Here is a 25,686-nt window from a genome sequence, read left to right on the forward strand (position 1 = left end):
TGTCTGTCTTCTTTTAGCTATACAGGAACTAACTGAATTTGCTCTTTCAAAAAAATAAACACAAAACTTCCCTTCAAGTAATCATTACATAGAAATCCAAAAATCAGCCAGTTTATGTGACACGATGTAACCACTTTATTATCTCCACCTTGTCATATCAGTAATATTAACTGGCTGAATGTTTCTATTGGTTGGCAGATACTGTTTGTCAGAAAGACAGAAAAAGTCACTACGTAAGATTGCTTGGAGTAACTAGGTCATGACTTCTGCAATGAGATATTGCTGCTGAGTTTTTTTAAATGTATTTTTTGGCACACTGCACATCACAAGGTCAATGCCATTTAGTTTGATTATGTTTAAAAGAAAGAAGACATCTTCATACAGTGGATACATCCAAAATAGGGCAACTCACACCAAAACAATCTTGATGGATAAAGAGATTTACGGGCCAGAAAGTTTTTTACATAAATTTGATTTTGGGATGAACTGTCCCATTATTATGATGGAATTTACTGTTCTGGTTGGGGTGGATCTGCCTTTTATTTACCTACCTATATATTTTTTAAGAATCAGCATTTAAAGAAAAATCTTTGTGTCTAAAGTCCAGGCAGCATCAAACTGCATGAGGCAGACAGGCTGCTTCTCAAACTGTTCCACCCAATAAATCAGCCATATCACAAAGTCTTCCATCTTTACACCCACAGCGCTTTCCATCTCAGGCTGTCAGTGACAGCTGAAACTCTTCACAGCCCCATAACATCGTACATATCAAGAACTTTACTGCTCCTGCCTTTCCTATGGGCCTACACACTCACACACATGCACAACTTATTGGTTTATAAATCGGTGCAGAGAGCCAGAGAGCTCTGCAGATCAATATAAGTGCTGATGTCAAAAGATCAGCACAAACTGAACCGTTTAAGCTGGCCACTGCAAAGCGCGTCTGCTGTAAATGTTGAGGAATTGACAACAGAGATGATGTTAATGCATAAGTGTGTGTGTCCAAATGTGTGCGCGTTAGAGTGGTGGCATGCTGGTAATCAGCAAAGGTCGAAAGCATTGCAGGTTACTTTCATCCAAAATTGTGGCAAGATACATTTATGTTTAATCAGAATTCAGCACTTTGTGCCAGTGATTAGTCAGTCCCAATGCGCATTATAATCAGTTTAATGATTTCTGTTGCTTATGCTGTAACCAGCTCATTTTACTTTGAAAAAGCTATATTGCATTAGATATCTGAACTCTGGATCGTGGATTCTGCCTTCATCATTTTAACTGCTTCTTACATTGGTTTTCACTGGAGCCAGTTAAAAAGAAAAAGAAAAAAAGGGGGTAGCATAGATAGTTGAAAACAAGGTGCATTTTCTTTTTCCAAAATGCTTTTGCTAACTTGAAAAATCAAGACTCCTGGCAGAAATTCTTCAGAATAAAGCACCAAATGCACAAATTGCTCTGAATAAAACATAACCAAGGCACAAAACTGGCATAAATATTATCTGAACAGTTTCTTCTTTTCTTCATGTGTTTTCACACACGAAGATGAGCATACACAGGGATGCTGTGGTAGTCAGAATAAATGACAGTGTTGGTCATTACTTTTCATTATTTTAAAGCCCCTGGAAACCTAATTTCTAAATCAGCCTCTTACAGGTCATATGAGCGATGGGCTACTACATAAATTAACACTTTCTCTGCCAAAGTTAGAACCACTGCAGGTTCTTTCACATAACAAATTGTCATCATGTGCACAGGTCTGGAGTGTGGGGGACATTACTGGAATAAAGTGATGTCATGTACTTCCATGCAGGGAGTGCAATGAGTTGCATTTTACAACTGAATTCATCGTTTGCCTAATGCATAATAGTTGCGGCCAGTTTAAGAAGATACGCCATTAGTCAACAACAGAGACACGGGTTTCATCCAGATTTTTGTTTGTGATTTGGGCAACGAAATTTCTTTGGTTAAGCTTAGAGAAAAACTGCTTTTAGTCAGCTGAAGCAAACACCTCTGTCAAGTCACCGTAACCTTAACGACTCTCTTTGAGTGTCTAAATATAACCATAAAAGGTTGAATGAAGTTGAAGATTGCAGGCACTGCAAGCGGATAATGTGATGGAAAATTGGATTGTGGGAAGAGAAAAAAAATGAACACAGTCAAAAATTTTCAATAACAATATTGTTATGATTTGCCTAATACATTAACTAGAAACCATTACTTATAGTATCAATATATATATTATAACTCAATACAATAAGAAGTATAGAACACAGTCTTCAATAATTAAAATGTATGACAAACACATCTATGCTCAGCAGCCACGACACTAGGTATACCTGTTCAACTTTTTGTAAGGTACATAACTAATCAGAGAATCACATGGTAGCAACTCTATTTAGGCATCTAGACATGGTTGAGATGACCTGCTGAAGTTCACACTCAGCATCACAATGAGGAATAAAGTTGATTTAAGTGACCTTGAATGTGGCATGGTTGTTAGTGCCAGATGGGCTGGTCTGAGTATTTGAGAAACTGCGGGTCTGCTGGGATTTTTCCACACAACCATATCAACAGTTTACAGAGAATGATCAGAAAAAGAGAAAATATCCAGTGAGAGGCAGTTCTCTGGGTGAAAATGCCTTGTTGATGCCAGAGGTCAGAGGAAAATGGCCAGACTGCTCTGAGCCGGTGGGAAGGCAACAGTAACTGAAATAACCACTCATTACAACCAAGATGTGCAGAAGAGCATTTGTGAATTCACAACATGTTGGACGCTGAAGCAGATGGGCTACAGCAACAGAAGACCATAACAAGTACCACTCCTGTCATTTTAACTGGCTCACAAAAGCTGGAAAATTAGAGGATTTGAAAAACATTTCCTGGTCTGACTAGCCTTGATTTCCTGCTGCTTGCATCGTTAGCCTCAAAGATCACACTGAGTTCACTGTACTGTTTGACAGTACATTTATCACATTCAACTTCTGACAGAAAATAAGTATTTAAGCGAAAATTAACCTTATATCGTCACATCTAACTATCAAGCATAAAGAACCTTTAAGCTTGACAGAAATGTTGTTTTTATTTCTCAAATCACTATGTTTAAAGTTTTCTGACAAGTGACCTCTTGTGGCCACATGAATAATGACTGTGGTAACTGAGTAAGAGGTGTTTGATGATGTCATTGGCGGTTTCTTTTAACCAAAACCCAAATCTCTTTCCTATTTACCAAGTGATTTTAGTTGCAGAATCGTAGCAGACCAGAATAATTTTGGATAATTAATTATCTTTTCTGTTGCTCAGGCTGGTGGACATGCAAAGAAAGCAAATCAAGCCAAAAATATTAAGAAGCCTGCATAATCAAATGTAAAACCATGACAACCAAATTCAGGCCATGATGCACCTCAGTGGCATAAAACATTATCATATGCCTCTAGCTGCAGAATCTTTTTCTTCTCCAAGCTCAGCTCCCACTTCTTACTGCCAGACTTTGTTCTCAGTTTTGTGTGTCTGCCCATATTTCACCGTATCAGTTCAATGTGCGGGACACATTGTTTGGGAAAGCCATTCACAGTTGAAGTCATTGCAGGAAAAAAAAAAATGGAAAAGGCATTGCTTTTCAAAATAGCCCAACAGTCTGCACAACAACAGGGACAAAAACCCTTCAAATCAATGACCTGGAGGTACACTGAAATAATCTGCTATATTATGACAGTTTGATGGCACGAGTGGGAAGCAGTACAGAACATATTACTAAACCTCAGCAAAAAAAATGACTAATGGGGACTTTCAGTCATTCTCAGAATAAGGAAAGATTCCTCACAATGAGAATAATTCTTAGTGGTGGCTTCAGCAGGTTTTAAAGTAGCTAGAGCTACAACTGTTTAGATTGTTCAAAGTCGGACTTTTTTGTCTTCACGTTTTCTAAAAAGTAGAGACAGGGTTTTGTAAAAGTCATAAAGTTCTGCAAAGTCTAAAGGAAACTGCAACAAGTTCTGTTATAGTTTTAATCCATAGGGCAGAGAGACCTTGTCTTTTACATAAACTTATTTACTATATTTGATTTAATTAAAACTTGGCAGTATTACTGGCAACATGAATTTAAGAAGCTGAGGAAAAAAAGTAGACTGCAGGAGCTGCAGAAAAGTGGATGGTTTACTGCCAAGAGCAACCTATAAACAACAGTAGATCTCCTAATTATCTGCACTATTATAAGCCTTAAAATGTGAAATTTTAAAAAAAGCTGTGCACACAGGTGACTTCTTCTTTTTTCTTTTCTTTTTTCTTTGTTTTCAAAGACATTGAGTTGAGGCTTTTCAAGAGTGCTCCATGGACTAATTAGCGTCTCAGTCTGCTTGAGGAAACTGACGGATTATTGAATATAAGGGACGTTATTTCAGTCTAACGGCTCTGTTGCTCTTGTCTCCTCAGTTCTGCTACAGTAGACGAGTGTGTACGGACAGACTGGTGAACACCGAGATGCCGTGTCACAGAAACTCTTGCTTCACTCTTCAAGCTGAAAATGTAGCTTCCTTGTGTCATTTATTGTTGTGGGATGAATACAAGTTTCACTGCTTGGGCCATGGAGAGGGGAGTTCACATCCATCACTGTTTAGCTGTCAGTGAAATTGCACACTGAGCAATTATGCACTGTAAAAATATTACTTGATTGTTTGTTACCAGTTTTGAACATGAAATGGTCAAAAAGAAAAATGTGAGATGTGACATTTTATTGCATTTCTATTTTTTTTATCAATGCAAATTGAATGCATTGAAGCTGAGTCAGTCTGGCAAAACAGGCACAGTGAAGAAAGTTGTTATGGAAATTATTCACAGTTAGACCAAGCTAGTAATTGATTAATGAGAGGACAATTGAGTATTCTTCTGTTGATGCTAAACTGTTCAGCTGCTAGTTTTCTGTATATGATATTAAGATAATGCCAAGTTTTATTGTTGAATTCACAAAGAAAACTTCAGCCCTGCCAACAGCATAAACTTCCCCTAATTAATCAGCCCCTGAATGAGGGAAAACAAGGTGATGGGTGCGACTGGGATGTAAGAGAGCGCTTTAGTGAGAAGTGTGGATATCCTAACAAATGCAGCCACTTATTCTGGGTTATAGTAATTGTGATGACATAATTAAAATGTGCTCATTAGCAGCACTAAGCTCCTCATTACTTGGGAAAATGCCACAATTCTGCACAGATGTGTAGGCACCATGTTTTCCTTGGGCCTGTTTCAGCTTTTCATTAGATTTAGTAATAGAAAAATAAAAACAAAGAAAAGGCGCATAAATCCAACAGAAAATCAAGTCAAACAAAAAGAGTGGCTGCAGTGTTAGGAAGAGTTAGGAAAAAAGAAAACAACTCATATAGGTTTCAGTGCACCACATGCTCTGGTCCAACGGTGCGTGTAAGCGCTCGTGCATGCCTGGATATGAATAATAGTCTTTCACTGAGCTATTCAACAACAAAAGTTGCACTGAAAGGAAAGGACATGAAACATCATGAGGTTTTCTGTTTGAGCAGCTCCAGACTGCTTGAAAGTGACAGCGCCATTTCATCGCATATTCAGTGACAATCCCAAACACCCAAAACTTGTTTGAGGACCCCAAGTATATGTTAAAAAAAAAATGCTGGAGCTGCAGAACACAAAGAATCCCCTGAAACACTGAAGAGAAGTGTGGGTTTGTAAGGCTGAGGAGTGAATTTAGCTTTGGAGCACCCACAGTCAATAAAATGGAGGAGGTGATAGGCAGTGTGGGATGAGATTGTAGGTACCCAGAGCTGTCAGGAGAAGAGGGGCAGTCAAAACATGTCAGTGCTTAGAAAGGAGAAACAAGAGGGGGTATGAGGTGGAAGCCAAAGAAAACAGGCACATCTCACCACCATTTTTTTTTGCCCATTTCAGGTCAGGTTCAGATTGGGTGAACAAACTTGCCATTGCAGCATAAAAATCAAGGACAGTTAATGAGCTGTTCAGCTTCAGCTCGTGTTGCAATGTCTCGTCGACTGATTCAGATTAGGGCTACATCACTTCCACACCAATAATGTGACAGTAGTCTTCTCTGTCTCCTCGCCTTGATATTCACAAGCATGAACTCTCCCGTCTGTTTCTTCCTTCCTTCCCCCCCTCCTCAAATTCCCAAATAGAAAACGAAAGCCTCTTTTTTTTTCAAGTACTCACACAGATTCTGAGCGAATAGGACAAAAGTAGTCTCCTGCTCTTAAATAAAGGAGATGCCAGCTTGCTGCGCATTAATATGCCACAGAAGACTTGGGGATTTTTTTTTTCCCCTAAACGTCTACACATTCACAAAGGGCGGGAATCGTTTTAAAACGACACAGTTCTCCACTTACTTACCCATATTGTCTCATCGGTCCGTTCCCTCCGTCCTCCGTAGCGCTATCCACCGCACAGATCACGACTTCTTCTCTCTTGTCTTTTCTTGCCAGTACCTGGAGAGCCGAGGAGCTCTTTTCGCCCCTCACGCCACGGGTGACTCACCTGCCTTCATTCTGAAAAACTGTCGCTCGATTATAAAAAAGCTTTTAAAGTTTGCGCACATGCTTCCTCACACGAAGCAACTTTCCAGACCTGTCGCGAATAGCCGTGTCATTAAGCCCTAAGTTGGAAGCCAAACGACTGGCTCTACAGGGTTCTTTTACCCTGATAGACCCTTGGTCTCGGAGCAGGTATCTTTAGAAAAAAAAGAAAGAAAAAAAACAAAACTGCAACCAAAAAAACAAAACAGTCTCGCTGCAAAAGTTGAGAGGTTAAAACGAGCATTTACCACTGGGATCGCTTGCAATGAACGGCTGTGCGCCAGGTGTCCTCTGCGCAATCGTCCAGCGGAGCAGCAAAGGCGCTAGGCACGGAGCACAAGCAAGCACGGGCACTGTCGGGGGCTCCTGTGCAGTGCTTTGGCGAGGTTTGCGTGTGCGCGCACGGCCGCGCGAGGGAACGTGTGTTCGCGCGTGTGGGAGAAAGAAAAAGAGAGAGAGGGAGAACACGTTCGACGCAGCATTTAACAGCTGCAGGCATATTTTTGGTCATATATGAAATGTTTGTTTTCTTTTGTTCTTATTTTTTTTCTTTAGGTTCGACTGCTTCTTCCACCGCCACCACAAATCAGCGGAGGAGTCCCCCCCCCCCCATTTAACATGCTTTTCCAAGTCTATTATGCAGGTGTGGAGGATATGCTGAGGGCTATATGTGGTCGTCATTATATCATGAGTGGGTAGCCTGCCTGATCCCACCTCGTGTTGCATAATTATTGCAGATAGATCGACGGGAAACCTGTTAGAGCGGGGAAACTGTTGGACAGGTTGTCGGGCTAATTAAAAATAGAGGAATAAAACATTGAAACATATCCAGATATTTCTCTGTAGGATGGCATGACACTACTACTGAGAAACCAGAGAGATAGTGGTTGTTTGAGTTTTGCGTAATTGTAAAACATTACATTCTGATATGGCATTCCTCTCTTACATTGAAGATACCAGTTTAAAATGATTTCAAATGTTTGATTTGGTGCTTCCTTTTTTGACTCACTTTACATTCTGACTAATCCCTGGGATGGTGTTAAGTCACCCAAACGGTAATTCCTTTATTTTAGATGATTCAGACACAGTTAAAAAAGGAAGATCAATTATAAAAATGTGCCCATTATGAAATAGCTTTAAGTTTAGGCTTGACAGACTGTGGGCTAAAGTGATTCACTGAACATTTTATAACACCATGACATTGAAAGTGCGAGGTTTACACACATCTTTCTCTCACTCTTGTACAAGTGCCTTATTGAGGAACAGTCCACATTTCAAGAGCCTGAGAGTCAAAAGTTTGAGTGTTGTAGTATTGTGTAAAAGTCTCGAGCTGCTACTTGTTTCCTAATATTTTGCTTCCAAGGATCCAGACATTTTTTCAAATTTGTTTCCAGGCTTAGTGGAGGTCATTCCAAGTTTTTCTTTGGACACTGGCTGCTTTCACTCATTTTCAATCCTTGTAACTGACCATTGTTCTTCTTGTTGTTACGGCACTTAACACTGACCAGTGAATCATTTAAGTATTTAAAAAAAGGCACCAAACTCAAGGAATGAGCCAGTGTTGTGTCTACACATCACAGATCACTTAGCAAAGAACCAATATTAAACGGTCTCTTTAGGCACTTATTAGCAGGTATTAGCAGACTGTCACAAACACATAATTTGCTTCCACTGAGTGCTTGAAAAGAACAACTGACTTCTTCCTGATTTGAGAGTTCACCTTCTGTTCTAAAACATCTGAGAGTCTCTGATATTTTACCCGTAGTTGTCCTGTTAAATGTGGTCCTGAGGGTCATTGCCACGTAAGTCAAGGAGTACACAAACATAAATTACTTAAATTAGTGAACTTGCAAAGGAAAGAGCCTCAGACATTAATGATGGAGAAAAAGGGGGACTAATGGAACAAGATTGTCATCTCTTCAATGGCGCGTTTGTCAGAGGAACTCAGAAGAAATTTCTTCAAGCTTTACATTCCAGGGCACTTTAAACACAGCATCAAGCTCAGACAAAACTGGTTAGGCTTCAGTGAGGATCCTTTACATGGGAGAAACCGAATGGCCATTCAACAAACACAAGGCATAGCACAGAAAAGCTACGTTAACAGGACAAGACTCCACTGGAAGCCTGCATCTAGAGAAAGGACATTGTTAGTGTTATAAGGATGCTAATGTTCACATTTTGGACTGAGAAAATGAATGAACGAGTATTGCTGAACAGAGGCGGTGACTTACAATTCCAGCCAGCAGCTACAAGTCTTGAGATCCATTCCCAGGTGTTTCATCTCCCACTCACACCTTCATTTATGTGACCACAATAGCGCAAATGATGGTGGTGTTGGGCAATGTCTCATACAAGAATCACACCTCTGCTCTGGTGATGATAATGACCCGCACCATTGTTCACATCTTGTCTCATGTGGTAACTCACATGATTATTAGTGGGCAACGACACTCAGGACCACCTCCAATGAGACAACAAGGGGTTAAATACCCAACAATTTCCAACAGTTGTTTTTATGTTGTCGGACCCCTGGGCGCAAATGTCTGGTGGGCCTTGGGGTACTTCTTTTGCTGATCAGTTTTGTTTTGTTTTTTCTTTAAAAATTCTATTAGAAAATGTATAAGGATATATTTAATATTTAATCTGTCTTTGCACACACACACACACACACACACACACACACACACACACACACACACCTGTTGCCTCCCTCAGCCTCTCTCTGTCTCTGTCTCCCTGATGATCTCTTCTTTTCTCCTTACATCTCGTCAGTTCCATTTCTCTCCCTCTGTCTCTTGCACTTGTTCACCATCCCTTTTCCCGATTAGTGTCAAAACAATAATTAATGCAAAAGCATTGCTCAGTGAGATTTTCTCAGAAAAAAGCATTCTTTTGGGACGTGTCCACTTACAACAGCAATAAACAAGTTTTTTTTTTCTTTATTATAAATAAATAAATAATGCAGGCAACATTGACGTATTCCCTGGATGTTTGCATCCTTGGTTGTGAAGGACACAACTCCGCTGATGTGAGCAGCCTGGCTTCTTTATTTAGAGCCTACTAAATTTTCTGTATATACGTTATATAGATTTTCCACTGATTTTCAAAGGCAGGGTTCATGTGTAATAAGAGGAGCTAAAGCAATGTCAATACAAACTGGGCAACACAGATGCAAAGCAGCATGTTTTCCAACCTATTTGTTTGTTCCTCGTGTCGCTAAGCTGAACAGCTGTAGAAGCACAGTGATATTTTATGGATCAAAACATCTTTGAATGTCAGATATGGTCATTTTCTTTGAACCAGCTGTAAACTAACAAGAGCGCCTTTATTTTACCCATGAATTTATTTATTTATTTAAAAGAATTTCAACTAGCAAGCTGACCATGTCTCCTTGAAGCTCCCAAGGCTCAGCCTTTCAGCTCTTTGCATACCACACAGCTCAAAAACATTCAGCTATGCTACATGTTCCATAGCGTTTTACACATTTTTGAAGTGGAATCTGCCAATAGCACTTTCAGTGGCTCAGACAGAGAAAACACTTGCGATTAAGAGTGAGAAGTACTGTAAAATTTCATTTAACAAGCATATTGAGCAGCAAGTTTGAAGGTTTGAAGCTTGTTCTGTCACCTGGAGCCACAGGCGCAAGGAGGTGGAGCTGTAAATCAGAAGGGCTTTAAAGTCCTGATGCACAGTCCCTCCTCCTTCTTCTTAACAGCAGACAAGGTCTTAATGCTGATAGTGAGGAGGGGGAGGATTGAATTGCAACAAAGTGCGGTGTCAGCAAAGAGATGTCATGTGGAATCAGATAGAAGTGTCCACCATGACAGAGTGAGGATGGTTGATGGAACTAGATTAGCTAGTGGATGGTGGTAAGAGTAAGGGAAGACTTAAATGACCAGACATGACAAAACATGGTGTTACTTTCACTGTAGACGTTATATAAAGATGGACATAGCATTGCCCATTATGACTGAAGTCCTATCCCCTCCTGTCTTGAAACCACAAAGAGTGAAGAAGAGGGGGGGATTTTCAAAATTTAATAATAGATCTTGTCAAACACAACTCTATAATTTACACAATATTATCATGTATTCAGTAAAAATTGAAACTAGAGACCTTAATTTTATTAGAAAAGTGTATACCAAGGTTATAGATAATATGATCAATATTTCATGCTGTAGATAATGTGAGCAGAATGTTTATTTCTATGTGAGTGGACTTATTGGTGGCTACTCCAGAGTAGAACAAGCACAAAGGGAGTTTTAAGTACTCACATGTCTACATCTGCCTGTCTTTGGGGATGAAATTCTGTACATCAGCCAGCAAGGTATTACAAATATTATAGCTGAAACTAAATTCAGAGATGAGAGAAATATTTTTGTGTTACTTTCTTGCAGTGGTATGTAGACCCTCGAGACAACAAAAAAACACACTGTTCAGTCTCTTCACTTAATGTTCAAAAATGGCACATATTTTGCATTTTATTTAGGCTAGTTGTTTGTTTCTGCACCAACAACAGACACAAGCCCTGAGCTGGCAAAGGTGTGTAGTATGCAAAAAGTGGGGCCCAGCCAGAAACATAAGTCTAAATTAGAATGATATCCTTTAGTTGTTGGATTTATAAATTAAAAGCTGATTAAAAACAAATTCCTCATATCAAAGGTTACATCACTCAGTCAAAAAAATCCCCCCACCCACCAAAAAAAAAAAAAAAACCCAAACAAAAAACACACAAAACCAAACAAAAAAGTCATACAATTTTAAGGAAACTGCAAAAAGGAGATTCAGTCAAGAAACAGTCTTGAATATGAAGCAGTCAAAGGTATGTTTTGTGTTTTTGTGTCTGACTGTGAACTCCTCTATTTTTACTTCCATTTCTCCCAACGGACATGATTCATAACTTCGATGGCAGTAGAGGTCTTTATCACGTTTAGCCTTTATTTAAAAGACCTGTTTTTTATTGGAAAGACAGATTCAGTGGGGGCACTCGACTAATACAAGATGGAAACTGGACTGACATTCAGTATTGATTGAATATTCAATTTGCAATATCGATTGGCAGGCCAAAATGAGTAATATAAACGCTTATCTTGCAGGAAATACTATTAAGTAGTCAGTGAAATTGGTATAAATAGTGTTTAATTTTTAAAGTTAATATGCACTTAATTTCCTACAAACTGAAATATTTTATTTAGTAAAGGCTGTCAGTTTATACCCCATTTTGTTCTGTAGGTCTAATTCCTCTTGGACCGACAGATGGAGCAAGACGTTTTAAAGGAGGAAGGATTGATTGGAACACTAGAGTGTCAGGTGTGACTGTGAGGCAATCGCAAATGATTTCAATGACTCATGGGTCACTTAGGAGGGCTCCTGAGCAAAATGATGCCTATACAGGGCCCTGGGGAGGTTGACCCTGCTCATGATCAGAGCATGTGTGCCACATTTTTCCATTCACTTATGTTTTCATTCATGTTAATTTTATTTTGGACAAGGATATATTAAAACCTGGAGAAATACTTTGGCTTAAGGCTGTAAGCGGTGAAGTTTTCTAATCTATGTGAACAGATATGTGAATACCTATCATGAGCATAATACACAATTAGCTGTTGTGACATCTGCTTTTATTTATATCACATCTGCAAAACTCTCACAAATTAAAAAAGGAAAATTCTCCACCATGGTCACTGGCCATATATAAAACTGAAAGACTAAAAGCCTGCTCTCATAACTTTTTATGTGGCTTCAAATTTCTCCCGATCTTTTGGCATACTGTTTTTTATTTAATTAGACTACGTGATTCTGCTGCTGCAAATCAGTTGCAAGTCGACGGTGAAAACTTTTTGTCATATCTGGGACAACAACATCTTGTACCGTGAATATGAAATGTTAAATGTCTCAACTAGGCAGCCATCTTTCTTGATCACATCGCCCTGCTGTTGTAAGGCATTACTGTCTGCAAATTATCTTAGGAGAGTCACGACTCTGAAGTAGACAATCACGAGAGACATTTGCATTGGTAATGTAGAAACTAGACTTTAAACTATTTATAGTTGTTAAATTTAACTTTAATTTGTGATATAAGTCATATATCAATTAACTAATTCCATATATTTGTCTGATTTTTCAAATAGTGGAATAAGTAGGATAACATTGACAGGATTACTTTTGTAGCTTAGCTACAGCTAAATGTTTTGATAGATTAACATCCTCAGCTCTTTTGAAACATCAGACATACATGTAAGCTTCTGGTGTCAGTCTCTCACAGGGAAAGATTTCTTGTTTAAGAGGCAGAGATGAAAATACTGGGAGCTCACAATACTGTGCTGCCACCAAACAGTATTATCACAGACATGCCCTCATATACACCAACCATTTGACTTGCTGGGAGTATTTATGCTGCCACTCTTCAACCTTTTGATTCACCAGCTTCATGTCGGTTTCTTGTAGAAATGTGGGAACTCAGTAACTGAAGTAGAAATGAAAGGACAAATCCATGGAGTAAAGGCCACAATGAAAGTAAAGTAATAAAATAATTTGCATGACACAGTTTAGCATGTTCAATCTGAATAATTAACTTCAGCAGTCTTCAATTATCCTCTGTAGTTTAGCCATGCAGAGATAAGTGGCTTTACCTTCTCAACAAGTGTTCTGGTCACTGCTGAGTCTATAATGTGACAGCAACCAACAACCAACAGACAACATCATTCCAAAATCCAAGTTGAAATCTCAAATTTTGTTGTTTGGGACATTTTCTCAGGTATACCTTACTAGGACTTTCTTTAGCCTTCAGAGCTGTATTAATTGTTTTTGGCATCAACACTGTGGTGGAAACATTCTTCTGAATTTTTGGTCTATATTGGTGTGATAACATCTTGTAGCTACTGCAACTTTGTTGACGGCTTATATTAGTGTTAAAAATAACAAACAGGAGTCTAATTTAACAGGTGAACCTAATAACGTGTCTGCTAAATGTACATTTCAGAATGATGATGATGAAATTCTGGTTTTGGATTGCAGGGGTTTGAGCTATTCTAGCTCTAATTCACTGACTGTCCAAAGAGAAATCTGATCCCCCGTTTTCAGTGATGTTCTCCCCAAATTCACTTTAATATGAGGTGTTTCCAACTCTCAAATTTCTATATTAAACAAAAGTCATTTTATTTTGTTGCCCAAGATAAGGACAATGCTGGACAGTTCCTCCCACCCACTCCATGATTTGCAGGCCAGTCACAGAAGCATGTTCACTTAGATTACCCAAATATACCACCGGACAACACAGGAAATCATTCCTGCCTGTAGATCTCTCTCTCAGCTCAATTCCTAACTCTAAAGCACAGCACACGCTACAATAGTTCAATAGTTGCACACCCATAATATCACTTCCTCTACAGAGAAAATGACAAAGTCAATATAATAAGAGGGGCACCTCAATGTCAACTATTTATATTTAATTATGTGGAATATACTGGAATATTTATAATTAGAGCTATTTGTATTTATTAGAGTTTTTTGTTATATTTTGTCACTTTGTAATATAGTGTAATATTAAATTTAGTTTGATTAATTACTGTTCTTACTGTCTTGGAGAAACTATGACCACACAACCTCTTCTGGGATTAATAAAGCATCCTGATTCTGATTCTGACTGTGATTTAGCCACACCACTGATAAAAAAAAAAAGTATTTGATATTTAAGGGATAAAAGCCAGATGATTGTGATTATATGAACAGTTTCTCAAAAATCAGTAAGAAAGATGGAGACAGACGTCAACAGCGGATGTTTGAAATGGCAATCAGAACTTACTGTGCAAATGTTTTGTTGTCTTTTCTTTTTGTGTGGGAAAATGTGTTGGACATTAGAGAGTAAAAACTTTCAATATGTAGGAAAACACAAGGAGCTCCCAGTGTTGCCAAGCAACAGTAAATATTCTAGCCCAGAGGCAAACACCTTTAAGAAGTCTTGCCACTGGGCAGCCATCTTCAAATGCCCCCTGCACCTGTTTGGGCAGTTATATTGAAGAATTATCTACATTATTTTCTGTGGACACACAGACATAAATACTGCATGCAATCAGCAGTTAACGTGATTTTAAAAAAAGCTAAAACTTTTTCCCCCTGTTGTCATTAAATGTTTATCATCATCTTTGCTGGGTTTTAAATTGTCCTATAAATTTGTGTTATCTGACATGACTATGCTAAAGTCATGTATATGTCAGATAAAGGACAGGTAACATCTTCAATGTTCTTGTTCATCACCTCTTTATAACCACTTTCTCATCTACAAAACATTCAGCATTTTGTCTGTTTTTTTCACTCCAGTATAATCGATACTTGTCTTTTAGTAACATTACTACATTACTATTACTACCTACACATTCATTAACATTGCACATGAATGTGTAGCAGTTTCTCCTCATATGAGTCCAAAACTGATAAAGACTTTAAATCTCCTGCAGTTTGAGCCTAGCATGAAATAGTAAATCCTTACTAATTTTAAGTATGTCAAAGCTATAATTAAATATTGTAAAAGGATAAACACTCAACAGCAATGGACTTTTTTTTTTTTTTTTGCCAGAAAAGTCTGTCATCTTGCCATAACACCATCCATGGCTTCGATCATTTCATGAATCACATGGCAGTTACTTTTGACTCCCAAAGAAGTGTCAAAAGTTTTTTGTGATAGTTCTTTAGGTCCCTTCAGAATACAGTTGGCCATCATGCAACTCTCACTCTCTCCCTCTCACACATACATACACACAACACACACACAAAGTTAAAACAATGCCAGCCACATTGGTGCAGCTGGTAAAATGTGATACAGTATTAATTAGTGAGCTTTAGAGGTGCTGTATTGTTGAACTTTTAAGAGAACCAGACAAGCTGTTATACACAGACTCAAGTCTTCTTGCTAAGGTACGATTAACAACTCCCAACCATAGCTCCATTAATTCACATTGTAGATATGAGAGTGATGTCAATCATCTCAGACAAAACATGTCTATTAGCAAAATTCTGGACTACTCCTCTATAGAAATACTGCTGCTGGAAAGTTATTCCTTGGCCAATTTACTGACTTGTAACCACTTCATTCATTTACATTGGTTTCCTAAATGAAATATCTACTGAGTTTTATCATCTCTATAGCGGATCTGTTTTGCAGCTTGCAGGGTCAGTAGCCCTTAAAAAATGCATGCAGTAACTGGTTTTATCACATTCCTCAGATTATGTGAAGAGCTTTGAGTGGCGTGCTGGTATATCTCTGCATATCAGTGGTTTTCAATTGGAGCTCTCAAGGTGCAGAATCCTGCTGGTTTTCTATCCCACTAGGCTGATAATTACATTTGTGTGGTTTCCAAATTCATTCTCAGTTTTAATGACTTAAAATAAAGGGATTCACAGCTGCAAGAATAAAAACATAACTGTCTGTAGTTTTCCATCTCATTATTGTAGGTTATTGGTCTCTTCATAGTACAAGGATATTTACTATTTACTAATATATTTATACAGATTTTTGCTTTTATTTCTTCTCTATTCATAGCGAGAAACTGGAATTGGTTACGTAGTATTTTACAAATAGATTTATGAAAGATTTAAAAGAAAAGGACTGACCGAGACCTTGAAAACATCTAGTATCTAAGCTGCAAAAAGGGAAAGTTTAAGTGCTGTCCTGTTTTTGTACATCAGTTTAAAAATACAAGAAAAGGCTTCAGGCTTTGTATGATTCTTAACTAGACTAAACGGCGCATGTTAAATTTGATATAAATTGTAAACATGCATATCAATTATTCAACAGTATAAGTAGAGGTCAATCAAGCAGATAAGGTCACATTACCATAATAAGACACCACTTATCCCGTCCAGTGAAGTTTTATCAATACCCAACAATGAGAGCCAAAAATTATTTCAGTGCATGAGCGCAAATCAGTGTATAATGCAATTTCTCAAACACATGACTACATATGTAAGTGCTATTCAGTAATTACTGAACCTCTACTGGGATATAGCCTTCTGACAGTCTTTTGATGCTGAAAAAAAAATGAACAAGTATGGTTTCTCTTTTTTTAATTTTATTTTTTCGGGGACTTTTTTGGCTAATGGAGCAGTGAAGATACACAGTTTGGAGTCAAACCAAGGTCACTGCATTTAGGCCATGTGGCGCATAGTATTTGCAACTATTTGGAAGGATTTCTAAGAAAAAGCCTCTTCTCTATTCAAAGAAAATGGCAGCATGGCTTAGGTTTACAAAGTTGCACCTGAACAACTTTGTAAACCTTTTGGACAGATGAGGCTAATGTGGAGACATTTTACCAAAATTTATAGTGACGCCATATCAGCACAAACACCTTATATCAACTGCCAGTCACAATGGCAGAGGAAGGGTGATTTGGGTTTATTTTGCAGCTTGCAGTCCCTGAATCTACCAGGACCTCCTTTTAAACCAAAGTATTGTAGAATCAAATGTGAGGCCATCTGTCCGACAGCTAGAAATGTGTTAATACAAAAGAATGCAACCACAGAATGGCTGAAAAAAATAAGCCCAAAGTCTACTTCAGACCTTAATATAGTTGTTCATAAACAAATGCTCAATGAACTAAAGTAAGATGATAAAGAAGAGTTTGCCACAATTCCTCCACAAAGACTTGAGAGACTGATAAAATTATACAGAAAATGATTCATTAAATTGAAAAGTGGTTCTACAAGCCACTGAACGGTGGGGTGTAAAGTTTTTCCTGTGAAAAACATTTTAACGTGAACATGTTTGTCATTCTAAAAGTGCATTCACTTGAGTAGATTTTCACATCAAAAACAGTCAGAGAAAGTCATGAAACATGTTTGCTGTTATCAGAGTCAGCACAAAGAAGCGATGTAGAATAAGAAACTCTGCTTATCTCTATGTCCATCGTCTACTGTAATTTTCACATTGCCTAAACATGAGAGGTCTAATGAAGGTTAAGTTATATCATTCTACTTGGATTTTTGTTTTTCCTGTAATATTATGATAGATAGAAGGACATTATCAGGGCATGGTGGATGGCCAAATTCAATGAGGAAATTTTTCTACCAAGTTTTCTACCAAACTTGCTTGAAAAAGAGAAAAAAACACCAGCTGCTCTGCTGGGAAACATAAAAGATATCTTTATTTTCTTGGATTAGACCATAAAACTGCTTGCGTGGTTTTATCTGACCATTGTATATAAAGGCTTGCTTCACAGCTTTATCAAATACATGACCTGGAAACACTGGGAACTGTGCCAGCAATATGTTTTTTACAGTTAAAATTAGCACTGATGTTTGTCCAACTCCCTATATGCTAAAAGAAAGATGTGTGGAAAGAGGCATCACTAAGGATCTGAGGCCCTGATGATTGCTTCCAATATGCCCCAATGGAACAGAAAATCTCATGGGGTGAGTGCACAACCTGTGGTTTCACCTAGTGACAAGTTAATGCAAGGAATCATCTATTTTTCAAATACTATATATGAGGGGGAACAAGTGTATTCCAACCGACACAAATAATCATTGGTTGGGAACTCTTGTTTCCACTATTTTCCGTGTCATTTTCAGCTCTAAACATGGGTACTTGGTGTTGAGATGTATGAATATACATTTACTGAAAAAGCAACAATTGGTGTCATATCAGGCTTAAGAATATATCCCCAAGCCTTTTTGACCCACTTCTGCATTTTGGACATTCAGGACATTGTCTACTCCATATTACACAATTTTTCCTTTGGAAGCAAAGACAGAAAGAGCTCACAGGGTGTACTGTATCCTGTGAGACAGGGGATTGAGAAAATGTAAAGGATATGATTTAAAGTTAAACATGTTTTAGATCTGCTTCATGAATATAGGTAAGGATGCCACAGCAGGTCTAGAAAGAACCACTCTGCGTAGTTCTTTCTCTCAGTGCTTTGCTCCTCTCTGAATCTGACAGATAGCAATTACAGTTCATGCATGCATCCTCAGCTCCTCTGAGCTTATCATTATCGCAAGAAGACTATCCATCATGGCCATACACATGATGAGTAGGGGCAAGACAAATGGCACACACCTTAAGTGCACAACACTTGCAATGAAAGAAAACAACACTTGAAGATGATGATCACTGAGAATTTCCAATTGAAAAAAAAAATCCAATTAATTTTACTTTTCTATAGATAGATAGAGAGATGTGTGTGTGTGTGTGTGTGTGTGTGTGTGTGTGTGTGTGTGTGTGTGTGTGTGTGCGTGTGTGCACACGCTCACATGTCTGTGTGTATATCTAAAGCTATAGGTATATCTATATACATACACACACACACATCACACAGAAATCTAACTCTTTATCTATTTATATAGATAAAAGTAACTATTTCTATGATTAACTATTTATCTGTAGAAAGATAAAATCAATGGGAAATTCTCAGTGATTTTCAGCTTTTTATATTTATATATATATATATTGGTGGCCAGTGTCACTCCTGAAATATATATGAAAGTTTGTTCAGGCTTATACTGTGTACATATGTCAGAAAAATCACATCACCCTGGGATTGCTTTCATTTTCAGTGATCTCAACAAACATTTGGTTTTCATAGCAACCATCCAATCATCAGCTACTTCATAGCCTGTGTAAATAGATCCTCCTGAATATGAATGCCATGATTTGAGACAAAAAGACCACTTTTACTACCCAAAGAGCAATAATGCTGGGAGTGAGTTTTGGCTGAGAGAAGGACAAGGTAGAGAGGATCAGATAGATTTATGATTTGATTTGTATTTAAGAGTGAGAGGAAGTTATTGCTTGGGATGAAGTCAAACAAAGCAAAACTAAACATAAACCCCACATCTTCTGGTTAAACTCAGCTCCTTTGACAAAGGAAAATCTAGCAGTTTTCATAATTTTCAATACTCAAACTAATCTGAGTAGATTTACAATAGTTATATTTGTCACAGTCTAAAATGACATTTTATGTGTAGTGGAAAGAAAACAGAGCCAAAAGCAAACACAGGAATAAATAGGGAGGATGCCAGATTTGAAGATGGAAAATCTTGTCAGATCAAAGACCATCTTTTTTCATGGAGCATTTAAAAAGATTTGTTCTGCTCTTGTAAGAAAACGTGAGAGCAGCATTTGCCATTTATCTCTTTTTCATTGCAAAGACATTTAAGACATTTTTTTAAGCAGGACGGAAATATTTAGCCCTATTTTCCATTTTAGCTGAATTGTCATAATATGTACTGTGTGATGTGGGCTAAGAAACAGTATCAAAGAAAAAAAAAAGTAAATCTGCCACAGAAAAGATGTGAAAGGAATGCACCAATCAAACAAAGAGAAACATGCAGCATGAAAATAATTTATTAGAAGTTGTGGCCTTCACAGTTGGAATTAAATGATGGCTGATGATCGGTTGCTACAGACACCAATAGCTTGTTCAGATTAGCTCAAGTAGCTGCTGATCAAAATGCTCTATTCTTGTTCACATATGGTAAGGTTTACTTTTTAGAGTTTGTTTATAGTCAGTGGGGTCCATTATGTTGGTAAAGAGTCCATGTGGAGAGCAAAAAATAAATTTTCATAAATGGAATTTTGAAACTGATTAATTCTATAATTACACCAAGCCTCCATTGGGTACTTATCATCAAGATATATCACAGCATCTTTTTTGGCACTAATCAAGATCCATCATCACACCATAAACCTCCACAGTCTCATTGTGAGTGTTTGCTTTTAAATAAAAACATGTAAAAGCAACTATTTTTATTTACTGGTCACTAAGACCTCGTGACTGTTTTAGATGTAAGTGCTGAAAATGAAATGCATGTGAAAATGAAAGTTTCCTGTAAAAAAGCTTATTTTTTATTTTATTTTATTTATTTATTTATTTATTTTTACAGTTTCCTGTAAGATCAAATATTGGATAGGATGGCTTGTAGAGGCAATAACATGAAATGTCTTTATCAGTTTCTCACATCGTCATGGAGACATTTTGGCCAACTTTTCTTTGGTTATCTTATTTGGTTTACACCAATGTTACACTGTGCATTATGGCCAAACATTTCTACTTTGGTTTGAGGTGTCCAAAAGACATTATTCCAGAAGTCTTGTGGTTTGTTTAAATGCAGCTTTGGAAAGCTAAGCCATACAGTCATCTTCTTTTTATGGAGAGGAGGCTTTCTCCTGGTAACCCTTCAAACAAGCCATCCTTGTGCAGTCTGTTTCTAGTTGTACTTTCTTGAACTTTAACATCTAGCAAAGTAACTGAGGCCTGTAGAGTATGAGATGTAGCTCTTCTTGGGTTTTTATGTTATTATTTAAGCACTGCAGAGTCTGACCAAGGGGTGGATTTTTCTGGGACATCCACTCCTCAGAACTGTGGTATTGTGTTAAGAGACACCTGAATGCTCCAGAGCAGAAAACTGCCAAAACTCCTGCTTTTATAGAGATGGTCACATGCGCTGATAATCGGTTAATCAAATGCAGTTGGTTAGCAGCACCTGGTTGTTGCATAACCTGTTTATTTTAGATGGAGATGATAAGAGTGTTCTAGTCTACTGCACTCACTGTACTCGTAGAGTGTAAGTTCAAAAGCTCTTACATTTTATAGCTCAAAATATAATGTCTATTCAAACAACTGACCTTCAGCGAGTGGTATTTAGACCTGGAGTTAGCTGGTGACATAGCAGAAACAGCAGTCCCTCACTCTACTTACAAATGTTAGCATTACTGATATGGTTTCCCACAAAGTGCAAATTATTATCATTTTTCTGTTAAAAAATAAAAATACCTCCTACAAGAGAAAAAGCCCTAAATGGGTTTGCAGTGAAAAGGAGTTTAACAACAACTGCTGCCTTCACCCATTCTCACAAAGGGGGGAAAAAACTTACTTTTTTAAAAAATATTGCCAACAGTCTTTGATTTGACAAGGTTTTCCATTTTCAAATCCAGGGTCTTACCAATTATACTTGTCTCTAACGCTTGTGTTTTCTTTAAACTGCCTTTCAGCCTATTCCATTAATCTGTGCCAGAAGTTTTGCTTTATGTGAAGAGTCCTGAGTTTGAAAATCAAACGTATACATAACTAGCAAATTTTCTTATAGAAGAATTATATCTATTCCCAGGCCATCAAAAATGTTTTGCCAAAGCAACTGGTGTCTTAGAGATACACACATGGTGTCCTTTGGCATCTGTGCTGTTATGGACTGTGTTATGGCAATTGTGAGTCACTCCCAGTGTGTTTGTCACTCCCAGTCCTTTGCAATTTCATCATTCGTAAAAGACCTCTCTGCATCACGTGTACACACATTTGACAGCCATGAATTTTTGGACATGCAGGCATAATATTTTGAAGGAGCATACTTTTACCAAAAAATAACCAAGCTTTCTGGGGTTTAAACTTGACCAGCAAACAAATGAAGGCAGAGGCATCTAATATTGCTGTGGCATAAGTGCACAAAGACCCATAATGCTGCCTGCGAGCTGGGATTGAGAGAGGCAAGACAAGCTACTAAGGATTGAATAGATGAAATGTGTATTTAAGAATGGATGGAAGGTATTGCTCAGGACTTATAACATTTACTCAGAAGAGGAAAGAAAAGAAAACAAGGGGAAACAACAACAAAATCTCCACTTCTGCAGTTCAACTTTGGTTAGATTTAATTTGGCCACAGCTACTTTGCTGTATACATGAATCAATTTTCAAACTATTCTGTGCAGATTTACATTACCAATGTGTATAGAGTAACCACAGAAACGAGCGTGATGTGTAGAAAGGTGAAAATTTGCTTTGATTCAAACTGAGGACTCCAGTCTAGCAACCTCTGGGAGCTGGAAAGCACTGACGAGAGCTGACTGTTGAAAAAGAAAAGACATGCACATGCATCACAGTCTAAGAAGCAGTCCAAAGAAAACATAAGCCATTCAGCCAAACATAAGAGTAAATAGTTAAGACCCTAGATTTGGAAATGGAAAACGCTGTCAGATCAAAGACTGTTTTTCTTGCCCTTGTGAGAATAGATGCAGACAGCATTTAATCTTGCTTTCATGGTGACCACGCTTAATGCATTTTTTAAAAACATCAACCTGAACTTGTTTTTCTTTTAGAAATATTTCAAGGCTAAGTGCGAAATTGTTGCCAGAAAATGTATCGACGTGGAGTGTGATACTGCAAATTTTGGTATAAATCCAAAACCTGGTAAATACAGGACCAGGACTGCCAATATCAATACTTTCAATTTATAAAGACAGCTTATGTAAAGGGGAGCATTGTGTTATGATTCATAAGCTGAATTTTAATTATCAAATTTAATCACCATTAAATCACTCGGAATTTTGCCTTCCATAATAATTCGTTAACACAATAAAACACACCTTTCAACTTTGAATGAGACCTGGAATGTAAATGTGTCTGCTAAAGCACTCGTTGTTTAAATGCGCGATATAATATGAAATACCTGACCAGACATTCAGTACGAAAAGGTTAGTATAGTGAGACATTTTTCATAGCTCGTGTTTGAGGTATTTTCTTTCCATTTCCAATAAAATTTATTTAACACAGTTCAGTGGGTTGAATATATTATCTGAATATCTGAGGCGACTGCTCTGCTACAGTAGGCAATTGGCCTAAAGTAACAACTACGACAATTGCTGAAGATCCAGTGTCAGTTAAGACTGAGACATTACATTCGCCACTGAGCTACCTGGTTATTCTTTCCCTCTCTCAAAGGACTGTGACAATGGGCTCTGTCTCTGGTTTGGGGGTCTGGGTCTGTCTGATGGATTTCCATTTTTTTTCTCTCTTTTTTCTCTCTTTTACTACTTGTTCCAGGACAAAGCTCTCTTTTTCATGGTCTTTCATGTCTTTCAATAAGTTGGTGGTGTTGCCACAGTAGAGAATTTCCTTCCAGTAGTATCATTGGTTGCAGTACTTTAATTTAAAGTTGCAAAGCACCTATACACATTGCTTTGCTTTCTCGCTTAAGTCAGCCTAGATAGCTCTGCTCAGTGGCATATGAGTCACATGACTGCAGGACAACTAAACACAGCAGAGCAGGCAAAAGGGGGCAGAACAAAGTGTGCCTGCATGACAGGAACAGAGTTTGCACAGACACTTTCTGACGAACAGGAGCAACATACTGAATTTACAGAAGAGAAAAAAAACTAAAGCATCAATCTATCAATATTTGGATCAATCCGCCCACTGCTACGTTCTACTGCCAAACAGAGGCTTCATTAGAATTTCTCATTTTATTTTATTTTGATAGGCTGGGTCACAACATCTTATCTAATCAAATTTTTCTTCACCTATTTATTTATTTGCTTTACAGTTAATGAAGAAAAGGTTGTTTTACTAGACTGTTTCCCGCTTGAGTATCATCAAATCAAAAATAACAGTATGGAGGCAGTTTATGCAAGACTAGAATTTAATAGTCAAGGCTAAGGTTTTGCTCTGATGCCACAGTGGACACTGAAACTATTAGTGCCATTTGAGACAAAGTTTTCCAATCAGGAAAAACTGTTCTGGAAGGAGAATGACAATAAGTAAGCAAGAGGAACAGCTGCATTTATGAGGCTGTAGTAATCTCACACAGACTCCAACACCTGGATAGAAGATTCTGCAAACTACATTTAAAATTATGTTACAAAGGCAACAAACCACAGATCATCGTGAGCTCTGTTTTGTGCAGCAATTATTATCGTCAATATTTAAAAAAAAAAAAAAAAAATCAATTCTAGTTCTTTTGATTTTCGTTTATATCATGTTCATTTGATCAACCCCCATGCCTGCGATATTGAGTTCTCTGTTTCATATTGAGTTTGGGTCCCCATTAAATATGAAATGAAGAATTAGAAATACAACTTTTAAGTATCAAAAGACATAACGCTTAACAGATGATTATACTATACTTCTGGTAAAGGTGAAAACTTTTTGATGTCCATAAACCCCAAGCCAAGTACTGCTAAATTTTATGTAAAACATTTGACTTTAAAGGTTTTGCTAGTTACCACAGCAGTAACTAGCAAATGTTACTGCAATGGTAAAAGTCTTTACGGTAACTGCCAAGGGAATGTCTGGTCATGTAAACATGGTAAGTGGACTGGTTCTTATATAGCGCTTTTCTACACTGAGCACTCAAAGCACTTTACGCAACCTCATTCACCCATTCACATAAGCACTTTTCTGTGTAAGTGTATCCAAGTGCTTTGGGTTACTATCTTGCCTAAAGATATTTGGTATGCAGAATGGTGCAGCCAGGGGTCAAACCACCAACCTTCTGATTAGTGGATGACCTACTCTACCTCCTGAGCTAAAGCCTGTAATATGATTACTTTGGATCATACAATAACTAGCTTAGCTCGGTCAATCTTAACCACCCTAGGGGCCGTATCCCATTTTGACCTCGGGACTTCCAGGCCATACTTGGCACAGATGTTCCTGTATACTATGCCAGCAACTTGGTTATGGTAATCAATGTGTGCCCTGCCTGCTAGCATCTTTCACGCTGCTGTTATGTGCTGAATGTTTTCAGGGGCATCTTTGCACAGCCTGCACCTGGCGTCTTGCCTCATGTGGTTGACCCCAGCTTCTATTGATCTTGCACTAATGAGTACCTCTTGTGCATGCTTAGTGCCTCCGTGCTCTCTTTCAGTCCATTTTTTTGACTGAAGCCATTGGCAGGATTTCTGAATATCAGCCTCTTCCTCTGTTTGCCAGTTCCTCATCTTGGTAGTGGAAGCCCCAAGGCAAGTTAAAGAGAGGACGCCCAAGAAACGCCTAGTGACGAGACCTCGAGGCAGAAGCGAAAAAGAGGCTACACCTGGACACATCTAGAAAGAATGGCCCAGGATAGAAATCTGTGGAGATCTACCTTTGGTGGTCCATACCCTGGGAAGGGTGACGGGCAGTAGTAGTAGTACTGGTTCTGACACTCACCAGTCCCCTGACTCCTTCTTTCCACTTAGTGTACAGTCTCTGGGTGATGGATCTGGGGTGAAACCCTCCAAGGAACTGGTAAGGCGCTTCCTTGTCTTGATGTCCATGGCTTCTAGCTCCTCACTTGGCCAGCTTATTATCTCAGCAGGGTATCTGACGACGGGTAGGGGGTGGTGTGTTTTATTGCCTTTCAGACTTTTTGTTGTTAAAAAATTCTCTCACTGACAGAAAAA

The 25,686-nt window shown here is 38.1% G+C and overlaps 1 protein-coding gene across 4 annotated transcripts in view; it reads right to left on the reverse strand.

The window, feature by feature from the left end:
* Positions 1-6,931, reverse strand: part of lrrtm4l1 (leucine rich repeat transmembrane neuronal 4 like 1) — a 55,307-nt gene extending 48,376 nt beyond the window's left edge. For 3 of the 4 annotated variants that reach the window (XR_014875023.1, XR_014875024.1, XM_085165912.1), the window contains exon 1: positions 6,358-6,930. Coding sequence is in view for 2 of the 4 variants with exons in the window: in XM_085165912.1 (XP_085022038.1) it covers positions 6,358-6,361 (4 nt within the window). In the remaining 2 variants the exon portion in view is untranslated. Of the gene's footprint in view, positions 1-6,357 lie in introns of all 4 variants that reach the window. The other variant, XM_085165913.1, reaches the window with a different exon arrangement.
* Between the last annotated feature and the right edge of the window lie 18,755 nt (positions 6,932-25,686).

Source organism: Neolamprologus multifasciatus, chromosome 7 (assembly GCF_963576455.1).
Source record: "Neolamprologus multifasciatus chromosome 7, fNeoMul1.2, whole genome shotgun sequence".
In the NCBI taxonomy this organism is placed as follows: domain Eukaryota; kingdom Metazoa; phylum Chordata; class Actinopteri; order Cichliformes; family Cichlidae; genus Neolamprologus; species Neolamprologus multifasciatus.